Source organism: Typopeltis vanoorti, chromosome 19, assembly GCF_054136105.1.
Source record: "Typopeltis vanoorti isolate ZY-2024b chromosome 19, IOZ_Tvanoo_1.0, whole genome shotgun sequence".
Classification (NCBI taxonomy): Eukaryota; Metazoa; Arthropoda; class Arachnida; order Uropygi; family Thelyphonidae; genus Typopeltis; species Typopeltis vanoorti.
The window spans coordinates 34,346,449-34,362,004 of record NC_143567.1 but is presented as its reverse complement, the minus strand read 5'-3'; the positions used below and the strand labels follow the sequence as shown (position 1 = coordinate 34,362,004).

The window sequence follows — 15,556 nt, the reverse complement described above, 5'->3', positions numbered from 1 at the left end:
ATATACTCTTGCAAAGTGCTCGCTCAGTAATTCCACTATATCAACTGATTCAGTGACCTCCTTACCATCATCATTGCTTAAAATCATTCTGCCGTGTGCAGTTTTTTTTTTTTTGCTTGCAGCATATTGAAAGAACTGTTTGGGATTCTCTTTAGCTTAGGATTCTCTTTTGCATAGCTAGTTTCCTTTCATAATCCACTTTTGTTTTTTTTACCACACTCGTTACCCTTCTGGCCTGCGCTTTATACTGTTCGTGTGCCTGCAGGTCACCTATCTCTTTAAATTCACTCCACAGTTGTTTCTTTTTTTGCAGCTCAAGCTTAATGGTGTTATTCATCCATTTACCCCCCCTACTTGTTTTACTATTCAAACCCTAGGTATACAATCAGCCATAACCTTCTGTAAATGCTCCTTGACCACTTCCCATGCTCCATCGACATCCAGCCCTTGCAGTTTTACATGCCATGGCACTGATCCAAGCAATTTCCTAAGCTTGTCATACTTGCCAGCATGGTAATTCCACATATACCCTGTCTTAATCAAAAATTCCACACCTTTAGCCACCTCCCAGGTCAAGACCTTATGATCACTCTCACCAATAGGTGGCAACATGGTCATATTCATTACAGTCAAATTCTCAGATACTATTACCAGGTCAAGCACTCTCAAACCTCTAGTATTTTCAATTACATGCTGTCTCAGATAGTTATTATCCCTTAATAATTGAATAAAATCCATTTCCTTCCTCACATGTGTCCTCTCCTCCTTCCAATCAACGTTACCATAGTTGAAATTCCCCATAATAATTATCCTCCTTCCACTCATTTCATCAATTTGTTTATGCATACTATCTCCACCATCCATTCCATCACCTGGTCTATAGCAGCACCCAACTATATATTTTGTTCTGCCAGTCTCAATATCAGACCAAATAGCCTCAAATGAGCTCTTTTCACTATCCTGCAGTAATGTTTCACTAACATACAATACAAATATGGTATACTGTGCCATCTAAATCATTTTAAATGAAGTTAATTCACTTCACAATATAAACTAGATTAGAATTAATCTAATCTGGTTTATATTGATTTAAATGTAAAAGAGCTAACTTTTTGAAAAATGAATTAAGATTATCCATGCCAACATGAAATGCATGAAGTAACTGACATTAGTATCCTAATATCTTCAGGTTTTAATTTAATATAAATTAATTTATATTTATATTTCAATTTCCTAACTAGAGGCAAGTTTGCTAGCAGATTTACTGCTAGCAATTAAAACAGTAAAGTGTTAATTTCAGCATACACTAATTTTGTCTCTGTTGCTATGCTTTCTGACCTTGGAAATACTAGTTAAGTTCCTTCACAGAAGGGTGAGGTAAGGGTGAGGTGAAAAAACTCATGTTACAGAGACTTTTAATCAGTTCAAGAAGAGAAATATAAACTATTCAGCATAACTGAGACACTGAGTAGAAGTAATCTAATCCACAAAACTTTTTTATTGAAAATGCAGAATAAAGTCTGAATTACTATTAGCAAACAATGAAACAAACATTTTCCTTCATTGTTTTGCTATTTATCTATAAAGAAAGTCTTGAATCAATAATGAACTAATAAACTGCTATATTAGAAATACTTTCAGAGAATCAAACGGCTCTATTTTTATGATTTTTTGCACTATCTCACAATATAAAGTGCATTTTAATTCACTTAGCCTTAATGCAGTCAGTATGATTTACTGAATGCTAAGAGCTAAAGCTCTCCACATATATATACTGCAAATATCATGTGCTTTCATTAAGTATAATATGAGGAATAAAATAAATGATTTACCATTTTTATCCAACCACTACTAATAACATTACAAAGGTAAGACTTACCTTATTATGACCTTTTGGACCACAAACAATATTTGGATCAGCTAAGATGAAAGAAAAATCTCTATAAAATATTTTCTGATCAATAAATAACTGTTAAAAACAGAATTATAACAAATTCAATTAAACTTATGATAACAAAAAAAAAAAAAAATCATGCAGCTCTAAGCATAAAAATGGATGGCAAATAAATCATTTTCTGACACATACCTGCAATGGATATACAGGATACTATGATAGATCAACACAAAAAAGTTAATTACAAACTAAAATGAAACAACATATTTTGTAACTACATACTTCACATGAGTGAGAGAATTGTAATACAAAGAACTAAAGAGCTTTTCTTTCATTTTCCTTAAAGTAATTTTAGCTTTCATATTTTTAGAGGTTGGGGGGGGATCAAATGCTGAAAAATCTCTTCAAATTTTCAGATTGCAAATTTTTGAATTCACAATCAACAGGGGTGGCTTGAGTGGGACTGGTTATAGACATAAAATGAGCTGCTGTGCTTATTTAAAATTGCCAAAAGCATCAGAAATAAAGGAGGTGAAATTGTTTAATTGATTGAGTTTACCTGGATAACAATAGTTGGAATAAGTGAAATATGGCTGAATGAGGATGAAATCCTGATGGCAATAGAAATGGAATGGTAGTGTTTTTGTGAGGATAGAAAGGATAAGGAGGGAGTGCTGCTGATGATAGGAGGAGAATTATGTCTATATAAGGTAGACATGAAAGAGAGAAATAGTGGCAATAGTTTTAGGGCAGTGTGGTGTGAGATAGAGATTGAAAGGAAGAACCATTTTAGATGGCCAGGGAATGTGGATAACGATGAAGAAACCTATAAGCAATTGGTGAACAAATGAAGAATGATTATTATGGGTGATTTTAATCATGGCGGTATAGATTTGAATAAAGAGATATCATTTGGATGTTGCTAGTGTCACGATGAGAAGTAGCAGCGTATTTGAACGGTGTTACAAAAGTTTTTTTTTTTCCTTAATTATATCATGTAGATTTGTATAATAGTGCTTGTGTGTGATAGCCAGACTGGATATAATCACTGTACGGTGATATATTGTGGTTCTGAAGGTGTTATTCATGGTTCGCTTCAGTTGTTATTTTGATTAACGTAGAAGTGCTAGTGAATGTTACAAAAATGGTGGCAGTGGCAGCAACGAAGCATAAGGCAGAAGCGCGGAAGGTCTTAACTCAGAGATTGAATTTTTCCCTGGACTTTTCGTGCTGAATAAGATGCAGCATTTGTTTTATGTATGTGTCAAAAATGTTAAAGATTTATGGAGTATCAAATCAAATGATAAAAAGGAATGCATTACAGTATGTGACAAGTGCAATGAAAGGCTAGGACGAAATCAGAAACACAATGTGAAACAAAAATAGATGGGAATTCTTGGGATGGTAATAAAAGAAGTGACGTGGAAAGAAGATAAAAAAGACAAGGAGGTTAATAAGAAGAAGCAAGTATCTAAAGATGATAGGGTTACTTTATATGGTGACTCAAACATTAAAGGTGTTGTAAAAAATAAAGTGCACAAAATAAGGTGGTACAATAAAACAAATATCAGATGCTTTGCATAGAAGGAAGAAATGGGTATCAGAATAAGCAATAGTGGTGAGCACAAATGGCTTGAATAGTGAGACAAAGAATGTAGAAAGGGATCTTGAAGAAGTTGCTGCAGGATGTGAAGGAAAATAGTATCATTGGGAAAGTGGTTAGTTTGTTGCCCATATATGAAAGTAGCAAACTGAGAAGGAGAGAAATGATACTGAATGACAAGATGGCTGAATTGTGTTGGGCAGAGAGTGTTCAATTTGTTAATGTATGGGAAAAATTCGAAGGGAAGTTAGAATGGTTCGAAGCTGATGGTGTGCATTTGAATGGGTTTGGTGTTGGTCATTTGGAGCAATTGTTGTTTATTAAGAGTGCACCAGGTTCACACAAAATTAATACTGCTAAGAGTAAGAGAGAGAGACTGAGAATCCAGTTCTGGAAGGAAGGGAAGAAGATGGATACAAAAGTGAGGAAGTGATTATAGAAGAACAAAGTGATGCAGTACAAAATGATGGTGATGGTCAGAATGAAGAGAGAAGTACACTATAGCAGAGAGAGAGTAAAGAGTGATTTTGTTGATGGGATGGCCTCAAAGATTGGAGAATTGTTATGCATGTATACTAATGTATGGAGTATCAGAAATAAAGGGACAGAATTTGTAGCAATGATTGAATCAGTATGGCCAAAGATAAATGGCATAAGTGAAACTTGGTTGACTGAGGATGATATACTGTCAGGACTTGAAATGATAGGATATAGAGAGGAGGGTAAGTATTGTTAATGGTAACAGAGGAACTATGTCATTCAAGAGTCAAAATGGAAAATAGTAGTATGTGTAAAGATTTTGAAGCTGTTTGGTATGAAGTTGAGATCAATAGAACAGTATATCTAATAGGATGCTGTCATAGGCCAGGGAATGTGAAGAGTACTGATTGTGAAATGTTTAGACAAACTAGCTGGGCAATAAAAGGAAGATGATCCTAATGGGAAATTTTAATTATAGGAATGTGGATTGGAAAGAAGAGATAGTGTATAATAACAAGGAGAGTTAATTTGTTGAGTTTCTGCAAGATAACTATCTAAAGCAGCACATGTTGGAAGCAGCATGAGGATTATCAGTGTTAGATATGATGATTCACAACCACACCTCACAGGATGTGGTTGCAAATGAGGTATCAACACTGCGACCTGTTGATGAAAATGATCAAGCGGTATTGGTTTGGAAGGTAGTCAAACAAGAAAAAGTTGTTATCAAGAAGGTCTATATGTGGAACTATAAGGTGGATGATTATCAGAAGTTCCGTAGTCAACTAGCATCAACACATTGAGTTGATGAATTGTGTAGAAAAGATCTTGACAGTGCATGGGAAATGATAAGGAAGTATCTAATACAAGCAGTGCACACCTGCATGCCAAAGTTAAGTGAACAAATTGAGTAGGAGTGAGATGGATGAAAAGAAGTTATGAAGGAGGTACAAGACAGTTCACAGTGAACAGATGCATGAAGAATATACAGTGCATACCAGAAAAGTGACAAGCATGGTTAAAAAAGAAAAAGTAGACTATGAGAGGAGATTGGCCAGTCAAGTCAAAGATAATCCAAGGGAATTTTTCTGCAATGTGGCAAGCAAGAAGAAAAATAATTATGGTAGGTTGATAATGGGGGATAGTTATGGTAATAGAGTAACCATAACAAACGATATAGTGGAAATAATTAACAAAGACTTCTTCAGTGTATATCGTAATGGTGTGAATGATGCTGTGCAACATGTAGAAGGGAGGCAAAAATTAGAAGAATTAAAGGTGAAAGAATCAGAGGTGTATCAAGTGTTGCTTTGGTTAGATGTTAATAAGGCTGTGGGAACAGATGACATATCACCACATATTTTTAAAAGATGTGCAGTCAGTGAAGCCCTTGTCCTGGTTATTTAATGAAAGTTTTGCAATGGGGAAAGTTCCCTAGGAGTGGAGAGAAGGCAAAATAATACTTCTCCAAAAGCATGGTTTGAGAACAGAAGTTTTCAGTTATAGACTGGTCTGTATATCTGCAGTTGTGATCAAAGTGTTGCCAAAATTAGTTAGAAATAGAATACAGGATTAGCTTGATCAACATGTTCTCTATAATAATCAGCATGGGTTTGCGAAGAGCAGGTTTTGTTTTAGCAATCTGTGATATCCTCACAGGTGACAAATGGGTTGGATAAGGGAGAATCATGTATAGTGATATTCTTGGACTTTGCAAAAGCATTTAATAGATTACCACACGCTAAGTTGGTGTACAAGTTGCAAAGGATAGGAATAGATAGCATATTGTCCTGGATTGGAGATTGACTCTCTGAACAACACCAGCAAGTTGTGTATGATGGAGCAGTGTCTCAGATGAACAGTGGTGTGCCTCAGGGTTGGTTCTGTGCTTGGACCCCTAGTGTTTAACTTATTTGTTAATGATATGTCATGTGGATTGACTGGGGATCTTCAAATGTTTGCCGATGATGTAAAGTCAGGTAGAATTATCAGGAGTAGTGCTGATGTTATTCTCTACAGGAAGAATAGCCTTTTAGCTTGGACAAATGAGTGGGGTTACAGTTTTAATATTAATAAATGCAAGGTGTGTCACACCTTGCAATACTTAGATATAGGCTTTGTATTGGTGGAGCTGTACTTCAGGAAGTAGATGAGATTCAGTATCTTGGAGTTACAGTAGACAGTGGATTAAAGTTCTGTGGACATATCGCACATGTTTCAAGGACTTCACATTGTATTGCTGCTATGATAAAAATTACATGAGAATTTCAAAAAGAAACACACGTGGCCTTTATTGATTATGAAAAAGCCTTTGACAAAATTAGTAGACAAAAATTGTTTAAAATATTAATCGATTTAAATATACCAAACCAAGTTTTACAATTCATTCAAGAAATACAGGAAATAAAATAGGAGTTAAATTAGAACACATCTCACAATGGAAATATATATATATTTTTTATTTTTATTTTTTTTTTTATTGCTGTTTCCTATTTTTAGAAGACACCTGAAAGAAGGCTGTCAAAAGCCGAAACTAGTAGCGTTTTATATCATTAAAGCCTTATAATTATTCTCGGTTTTAGTCATTAAATCTCTTTATAAATATATATATATATATATATATATATATATATAAAATTATAAGAATCCAGAAATAGTATAGCCCAGCGGCTGGCAACCTTTATGGAGTGGAGCCATTTTTAAAATTATATCTGTTAAAAAAAAAATTTAGGGAGCCGCACACAGTGATGAGCAACCAATGGTCCGCGGGCTGCATACGTACCCTCTCAGATTTTTTTGTGCAGTCCACGGTGTTCGTTTTGTACGGCAGAATTAGTATATTTTAATTAAAAATCTATTTTATGAATGTTGATTTTTACATGTGGATTTATTTGTGCAGGTTAAAAAATTAAAATATACCTAAATAATGGAATATAAATTAATAATTTCTTATCAAAGAAAAAGAAAATATTCTTTATGCGGATCGAACCGAGTATTTGATTTGCTATTTAATTGCTCATCACTGCTTTAAATTTAGAAACTACATTGAAAAATATTATAATTAAATTATTTATCCAGTTTTTTTTTACAGTAGCACGTTATCATACTTATAAAACACAGGGGTGGCATGTCACACGAAATTATATGATATTTTTAAATATTAAATAATAAAACAAAGATTTCCTCCTCCTTTCAAAAACATATGTACCTATTTCTTTAAGTTTTTTAATTTAAAATATCTTCTTAGTGCAACTTTTGCTGTTGAACTTCTTGGGATAGTTTCTCAACATGCAGTGAATACGCCGTAATTTTCATTTTCAAACATGACATTTCAATTTCATTAAAAGTAAGTTGGTTTCTCAACTTACTTTTAATAAATTTCATAGTAGAAAATATTTGTTCACAGAAATATGTTGATCCAAAAATTGATAGAAGTCCAAATGCGTATGTTTTTAACTGAATGTAAGTGTCCGGTAAACAATTCTGATCTTGCTTTTTAAGTTCTTCTATTTCAGACCATTTGTGTTGTATTGCAAGGATTTTTGTCTTTCCAACTCCTCCAGGTCAGCTTCAAGATTTCTAAATTTTGAATTCCACAAATCCTTGGTTTTCAGGTCCTCTAACTCAAGTTGAAATGCAGCCTCATCAATTCCAGCAAAAAGGTGAAAAATTTAATTCGGCAGGATTAATTTCAAGTGGTCGCAATAAAAATGACATAGTTGCCTTGTTCTTTCTAAACTCCTCAAATCTCCCATTAAATTCAGATCGCATATTTACCACAATTTCTTTGAAAAAAGTTAAATTTATTTCTTCAACGTAAGAAAATGTAATAATGTGCCTTTCTCTAAGTCTGTCGCAAACAAATATACTTTTTGTTCAAACAAAATCACTTCTTCTAAAAGCAAAACTGCTGTATTTCCCTAGTTTCTTATTTAGTGAGTTTAAATGGGAAGTCATATCCACCCTTCCAACTGTGCATATTCAAGGTATTTTTGTCTTAGAAACAACTTAACCTTTCCAAGACAGGTGGCAAATTGCATGAACACACCGTTACCTCTGGAAAGCCATCTTATTCTGTTATGCAAAAGAAGATCGGGATATTTGCAATTGCTTTCTTTAAGAAGTTCACAAAATTGCCTATGATGTAGCAGTCTTGCCATTATTTTGTTAACAATTTCTACAACCAAATCCATCACTACTGTTATCTCTTTTGGAAAAGTTTGTGCACAGAGTATCTCTTGATGGATTATGCAGTGAAAAGAAAACCCTCATGCAAAATTTGTTTTTCAAATAAAGAAACAAAATCTTTTTTTGTACCTTTCATGCTCAGTATCCCATCGGTCGCAATAGATATTATTTTGTTAATATTAATACCCTTACTTTTCAAGCAAGTGGTAACAGCAGATTCAATGTCTTCTCCACAAGTTTCTCCTGTAAGTGGCAGTATATCGAGTAATTCTTCCTGAGGTCCTTGAGAGTTTACATATCTACAAATAAGTACAATCTGTGGAATGTCATCCACATCGCATGATTCGTCACAGGCAATGGAGAATCCTGGTGTTGAATTTATATCTGTAACCTGCTGATTTGTTATATCTTCTGCCATTCGTATAGTTCTGTCCCTTACAATCTTAGCAGATAATGGCATGTCTTTTATTTTTGTAATTATTTCCGCTTTGTTTTTAAAATCGAAGAAGAGAAATTTGGACATTTAAATAAAACATTCTTTCACATATTTGCCATCCATAAAAGGTTTTTTTCATTTAACAACTTCTTGAGCGGCCACAAAACTAGCAATAGTTGTATTTCTTGATGCTTTTATCCATTTGGAAAATGAACATTCAGTTAGGTTTACTTTGCATTGAAGCTCTTCTACTGCCTTTTTTTTTATCTCCCTGTGGATATGCTTTGTCAAATGTATCGTGTTTATTTAAAAAATGTCTTACTATATTTGACCGATTTTCTTGTTCTATCTTTCTCTTCTTTGCTGACATTTTAAATACTATACAAATATTTTTATTTTGTTAATATTTAATTTAATGTTACAATATTTACGTTACCTAACACAATCACCAGTAAATGAAAGCACTGCAACGTCCACTACAAAATCTTTACTTATTTTAACAAAGTGAACAGATTTACAGACCATACCTGCACTATATGCAAAGACAATGGGCATGTTCAAACAGGCAAGCACTACCGTAGCGGTACATGTGCTAGCCTAGTGTGACGTATTTGGTTTAATAAATTAAAACAACATAACTTAAGTCATTTTAATTGGCATGAATAATTAAAACAAATATTTGACAAATCAGTGGGTTTATGAATTCTTGCATTATCCATGATAATCCAAGATGAATGTAAAGAAGATCGCGTATGATTTCAAAAAGTTCAAACATGAAAGTTCTAAATTTTCAGCATTGCATGTGCTATTTTCAATTGTAAAATATCCTTGACTTAATGTAAAATGTCCTTAATTTATTGCAAATGCTATATTTAGGGTTTTTAGTTTCTAATTTAATAAATAACATTCATTTTGCATCATCCGAAAATAGATTGTTTAATAACGAAAAGAGCTGCAATTATTCAGTCAAAGAGCCGTATGAGGCTCTGGAGTCGCAGGTTGCCGACCCCTGGTATAGCCCATTTGGTATACAAATAACCCCACAAATGAAAATAGATTATAGAATATAGTATTATATACATTACTATTTGCAGATGATCAAATAGTATTAGCTACATCAGAAGATTATTTACAAAAATCATTAAATCATTAAATTATATCAGCAATATAATATGACAATATCTAAACAGAAAACAAAAATAATGGCAATCAAAGGAGAAAAATAAGTTGTATCAACAAATTGAAGGAACAGCAATGGGTAATCCTCTTTCTCCTGCTATCTCCAATTTCTTTATGGAACATTTTGAACAACGTATCTTTGACAACATTTCTCCCAGACCTACTCATTGGTTCAGATATGTCGATGACATTTTTGCTGTATGGAATGGCTCTTCGGATGAACTTCAACAATTTCTCACTAAGTTAAACGCATTTCATCCTAGGATCAAGTTTACCCTAGAAGTAGAATCAAATAAGCAATTAACCTTTTTAGATCTTCTAATTCTTTGCCACCCAGATGGTGGTAACCTACATTTCTCAGTTTATAGAAAGAAGACTCATACAGGCCATTATAGCCATGCGGAATCTCATCACCATCCCAGTCAAAAGGCAGGAACTATTAAAACGCTGGTTCATTGGGCCCACTCCTTTTGTTCTTCAGACGATCTTTTACAGAAAGAACTATCTTCCTTTCTATCTAATGGTTATAAGAATTGCTTCATTAAAAGAACTTTGAGTGGTTTTAATATGCCTTTCTCTTCAAATGCAGAAGAAATAACGCACATTACTATCCCCTATGTACAAGACATCAGTGAACATATAGCAAAAGTTTTAAAACCACTGAATATTTTTGTTGCCTTTCGACCGTTTAGAAAAATCTCCACCTTTCTAACTTCTCCTAAGGACAAGCTTCTACATCTTAATCATCCAGGTGCCTACCAGATTCCGTGCTCTTGTGGATTGTCTTATTTCAGACAAACGGGAAGATCTGCCTCTCTTCGGCTAGAAGAACACCAATCTTATATTGAATACTTTAAACCTGAAAAGTCTGGACTTACAGAACATGCCATCTTCACTAGACACAGAGTTCTTTGGAGAATGAACAAGAGTTCTTCACAAAAGTCAGTTTCTCATGGAACGCCTTTATAAAGGAACATGTGAAACTCTACTTCATTCTCCTAACTTAAACAGATCCGACGGCTTACGTCTGTCCTCTTTATGGGAAATAGTACTTTATAAATGCTAATCTTTCCTGACTTTTTATTGTATTCATTTTTTTTTTTTTTTTTTAAGGAAATTTATTGACCTTTTTAGTTATCTTACACCAGCTACTTAGGTGGCGCTTTTTGGAATTGTCAGTTATTGTTTAATTTGAGCTTAATGTACTGAAGATGCCTGTGACACACACAGGCGAAAATTATACTATTAAATAATCTTTGTACGTGAGTTTTTTCGTTATTAATTTTGTATCAATATGTCTACTCACAGTATACCTCTTTTAAAACTTATAATGACCGAAAAACTGTAAGGATGATTTTCCAAAAATAATATCAGAAATATGATATCTAAATTTCAGCATTTAAGCCTCCATAGCACAGGCAGTAAGAATGATGGTATAAAAATTATTATATTTAATTTTTTATTATTTAAAGGATTTAGTGAATAGATGTCCACTGCTCCATTGTAATAGTTTTTCTTATTTTTATTATATTGTAGTTGCTTGAGCTAGTTCAAACTGTCTATAGACTTCAATTTCTAATTGAAATTGAAGTCTATAGACATCAATTTCTAATCACGCATAAAGCTCGTAATTAATCTTAATCCTTTAGTCCTTAACTTAGTTTTACTCGCCCCCCCCCCTTCAAGGCTGTAAATATGCTCTTGCACATGCTAATATCGTAGACTTAGGAAAAGCCTCTGGCTGGAGCCAAGTCTCTAATCTACCTTGCTGTATTTCACTTGTATTATTGATCCTTAAAAATTAATTTTTTTATCGACTGAGTCATTAAGGATCACATAAAAGAATTATTGTTCCTTCCCTTACATACAAGAGAAATATTCAGCTAAGCACAAAAATAACTCTTAATTTAACTCTATCTCAAGCAATTCCCACTAATTAATCAATCAGTCGTGGCTATTACAACTCTTAAGTCACACAGGTTCGGTATTTTTATGAGAAGTACATTGGCTAAACAAAATCAGGCAAGCTATTAACAAAGACAACATGTTTATTCTTACTAAAACAAATTATATACAACATCCAAAAAACTCATATCATGTGTCTGGTTCTAACTAAGACAACAAGAGTACACTGGAGACAATACTTGTCACGTATCTAATTCTCCACAAAATCAATTAAGCATCTTGCTTAAGCTTTAAGACAAAGAAATCATAATTACACATAACTTTTCAGACGCTTGGATGAGACTTAACACAACTTTCTCTCAAGTTGTAAACAATAAAAGGCAAAATTTAAACCACATTTACTCTTAGCATTACATAACATAGGCAAATCTGTATATCTCTGTATTCTACTATTCATACTCAAACTACAATATGACTTTCCGATTCTTTCTAACACCTTCTATGCCACTAGATAACAGAACCAACATTTGTTGTTTGAACTTCACAATCTAGGATATTACATGAAACATTCTACTTACAATCTTTCTAGTTCCTTACACAGTCCTCAAAGATCCTCAAAGCTTATGGGCATGTTCCACTTCTTCCCAGTTAACTTTCAATCAGGCACTAGGACACGGCTGTGATAATTCAGCACACAAGTAAATCATTGGGGAATCTCATGGTGGGATATCTTGAAAAGGCTGTCTCTGCTACTAGCGAACTTCCCATCTTCATCGGAACTGCTGCTCATGGGAACACGACTCTCTCCCTATCCTCAGAAAGGCCTGGGACAGGAACAAACTTCGAAACGAGAGCCCCCTAGCCACTCAATCTCTGTCTTTTATATCATTCTCCTGACCTTGGCCCTTCTTCTCTAAAGTTCCCCCGGATTTACTGGAGGGTTTTCTCTGTCACCCACGCTATCGCTGGGTTTCGGCAGGAAAACTCATAATCTGATGACCTTCGCGACTGTTGATAGCCTTAGGTCTCCTAGCCTAATCCTGCCCGAGTTTAATTTTAGTCAAATCTAGTGGTTCTTATTCAAATATTTTAGCATTTAGTTACAACATTTATCTCAGCACAGTGAGTTATACATTCTTTTACTTACAAGTATAATATATAATTTAATTGCCCATGTAAAATCGATATAGAAAAAAATATTTCTATTTTTATTCTATACGAGATTTTACAATGGCTTTTGGGTAGAAAGACCGGAATTAGAATCCCCCCCCCCATTTCTTTTTAAATATATACCACTCCCACATGAAAGACCACAAGATCTTAGCAAATAAATGCTGTGCATGGACTGGAATCAAAAGCATAGTAATCTGTTAATGTTTCTCTTGAAGAGCTGGACAATGTAGTGCTTGGACAATACTTCATATGGAAGGCTGTGCTCAGCACACCCAGGGGTGTGCTGACCATATGCGCAATGTGTGCAACGCACATAGGCACCAGGATAGAAAAGGTGCCAAAAATTTGGTAAATTTGATATTTTAAATAAAGTGAATTTTGTCAGCAAAATACTGCAGTCTTCATCTATGAATCTCCAACTTGCTTTAGATGCACTGAACAAGCTTGTACGTGTATAATGATATTATACACGTACAAGCTTGCCATTCAAAACTCACCTTAATTTTTTTTGGGGGTGGTTATTAGCAGTTTTGTTGGCTGAATGAATTCTAGACATATGATTTTGTTTTGCATAATTTTATCACTAGAAATGATCCAGTTGAAAGTAAAATTTGGATCACTCGAAAAATTTCAATTGAGATATAATTTTAATAACATATTTCAATATACTCCACCTGTATATTTCAGAATTATCAGTTCGACTTGTTTTGCAAAATTTGACCAATTAAAATAATCTTAAGTGAAGCCAAACTGAACCACGGCAACATCCTCAATAAATATTATTAATAATAATTTATTTTTGAATGAGGACAATATTATTATTACTGTTTATTTATTTATTTATTTTTGAATGAGGCTTGCATATACCAAATTTTTTTTTTTTTTAAAGTCCAGCTTGACTCGCATGCTTACGGACAAAACTAATTTAATAGGCACTTGCATATTTATTTATTTTATTTTATTCTTTTTATTTATTTATTTATTTATTTTTGCAAAACGTATTTAAAAAGTTAGTAATGCAACAGTGATACCAGAGTGACACAACTTCGAAATGCAGATGATTTAAGAATAGCAAATTCGTGTATGCCATGAATATCCATATGTTAATGCTATATTTCTAAATAACCTTATGTTTTGAAATAACAGAAACTGCAGAATGGCTTTTATAACTGACAAATTTATTTATATTTTGCAAAAATTTTAAATGTCTTTCATCGTAATTAAGGTTCTGGGCTCACAGTTTTTCAGAGAGAAGACGTTTTTCACTTTTTAATGCGGCTTTTACTTTTTTTTTTGTTTGTTTTAGACACTTTACAATAAGGAGGAGGGTAGCGAACAAAGGCCTAGTGGTTTCTATAGCTAGCGATTTTCATTCGCTGACAGATCTCTATTATATACAGTTGACCATTGAAGAATGCGTGTTTGAACTACGAGGTCCACTTATATGTTTTATTTTGTTTTTTTTTTTGAACAAATATATTATTATTATTATTATCATCACCCAAACAGAAATCATACTTTCCCTTAAATTCATTCACACTAGATGCACTCTCCACCCCTAAAGGCAAACTATTCCACTGCTCTCTGGGAGAAAAACCTATCTCTACCCCTTTCTTGACTGTGAACAAACTTAACTTTCACATCTTGAGAAAGTTGTCTTGCAACAATTCAATAAATTACCCTTCTTTCTTATCATGAGATTTCTCTTCTACCCAATCAATGTTTGGATAATTACAGTCACCCATAACGATCACTCATTTAAGGTTGGTTGATTGGTAGAGCCTCTGCTACTAATGGCTCAGTTAAGTAAGTTTGAGCATGGTTAGTAGTTGGAATGGGACCAATTGTTCGATGCTGTTGGCACACTCTCCCTCGATGAGTTTTTGGACTCCCTGGAGGTGTCAAATAATAATAATAATAATTGAATAAATAAGGATAAAACAACAGAAACTTATTTTGAAGGGATCCTCAATCCATCTCTCGTATGAGATCCCACTGGAATCCTATTCTTCTCAGAATGTCTCTTTTGATCAACCGGTCAAAAGCAGCATTAAGCAGCTTGATATAACAGTAAATGTTTGAATGATTACCCTTATTAACTACATATTCATGAATTGTTTGCAAATATCGAGTGCATCAACAAAGGGAATATTTACCAGAACTCATTCAAAGAACAATGAATAAATACCCCAGTGAATTTCATAAAGCAGTAAATGCCCAAACACGAGTCAGTTCCAAGATAATTTATTTAAGTTCAGCAATCAAAATTACACATCAATTATTTAAAACAGAAAAGTCTTAAAACAGAAAACTGAAAACTTTTTTTTTGTGAGTGATCATTGGTTTACACAGTGGAATTTTGGAAAAGAGGAAGGATTCGGTGAGGTACTGCTTGTTTCATACTCCGTAAACGACCTTGTTTGTCGCACCAAGAGCCATCTGAACATCTTCGCCCCTCACTGTGATTCTTTTAGCACATTCGGTTATGCTGACAGAGGCCTTCATGAGATATGACATGAACGGAAAAATTTCTCTTCTAACTGTGTCGTTCACATAATGTTTCAATTTTTTGATTCCACTTTGTTTCGCTAAACGACGAATAGCACAATCACCAATCATTGGTTTCCTTCTGTTCTCTTGAGGGGAAGACACCGGTGGCATTGGAATATTTTCCACTCTTCTTGTTCTCTTCTGAGGG

General features: G+C 33.8%; 1 protein-coding gene across 1 annotated transcript in view; it reads right to left on the bottom strand.

Annotated features, from left to right (window-relative positions):
• Nucleotides 1-15,556, bottom strand: part of Lrrk (Leucine-rich repeat kinase) — a 790,764-nt gene that overhangs the window by 676,857 nt on the left and 98,351 nt on the right. The window contains exon 4 of the mRNA XM_090409582.1: nucleotides 1,880-1,920. Within this exon, the coding sequence (XP_090265708.1) occupies nucleotides 1,880-1,920 (41 nt within the window). The remainder of the gene's footprint in view (nucleotides 1-1,879; nucleotides 1,921-15,556) is intronic.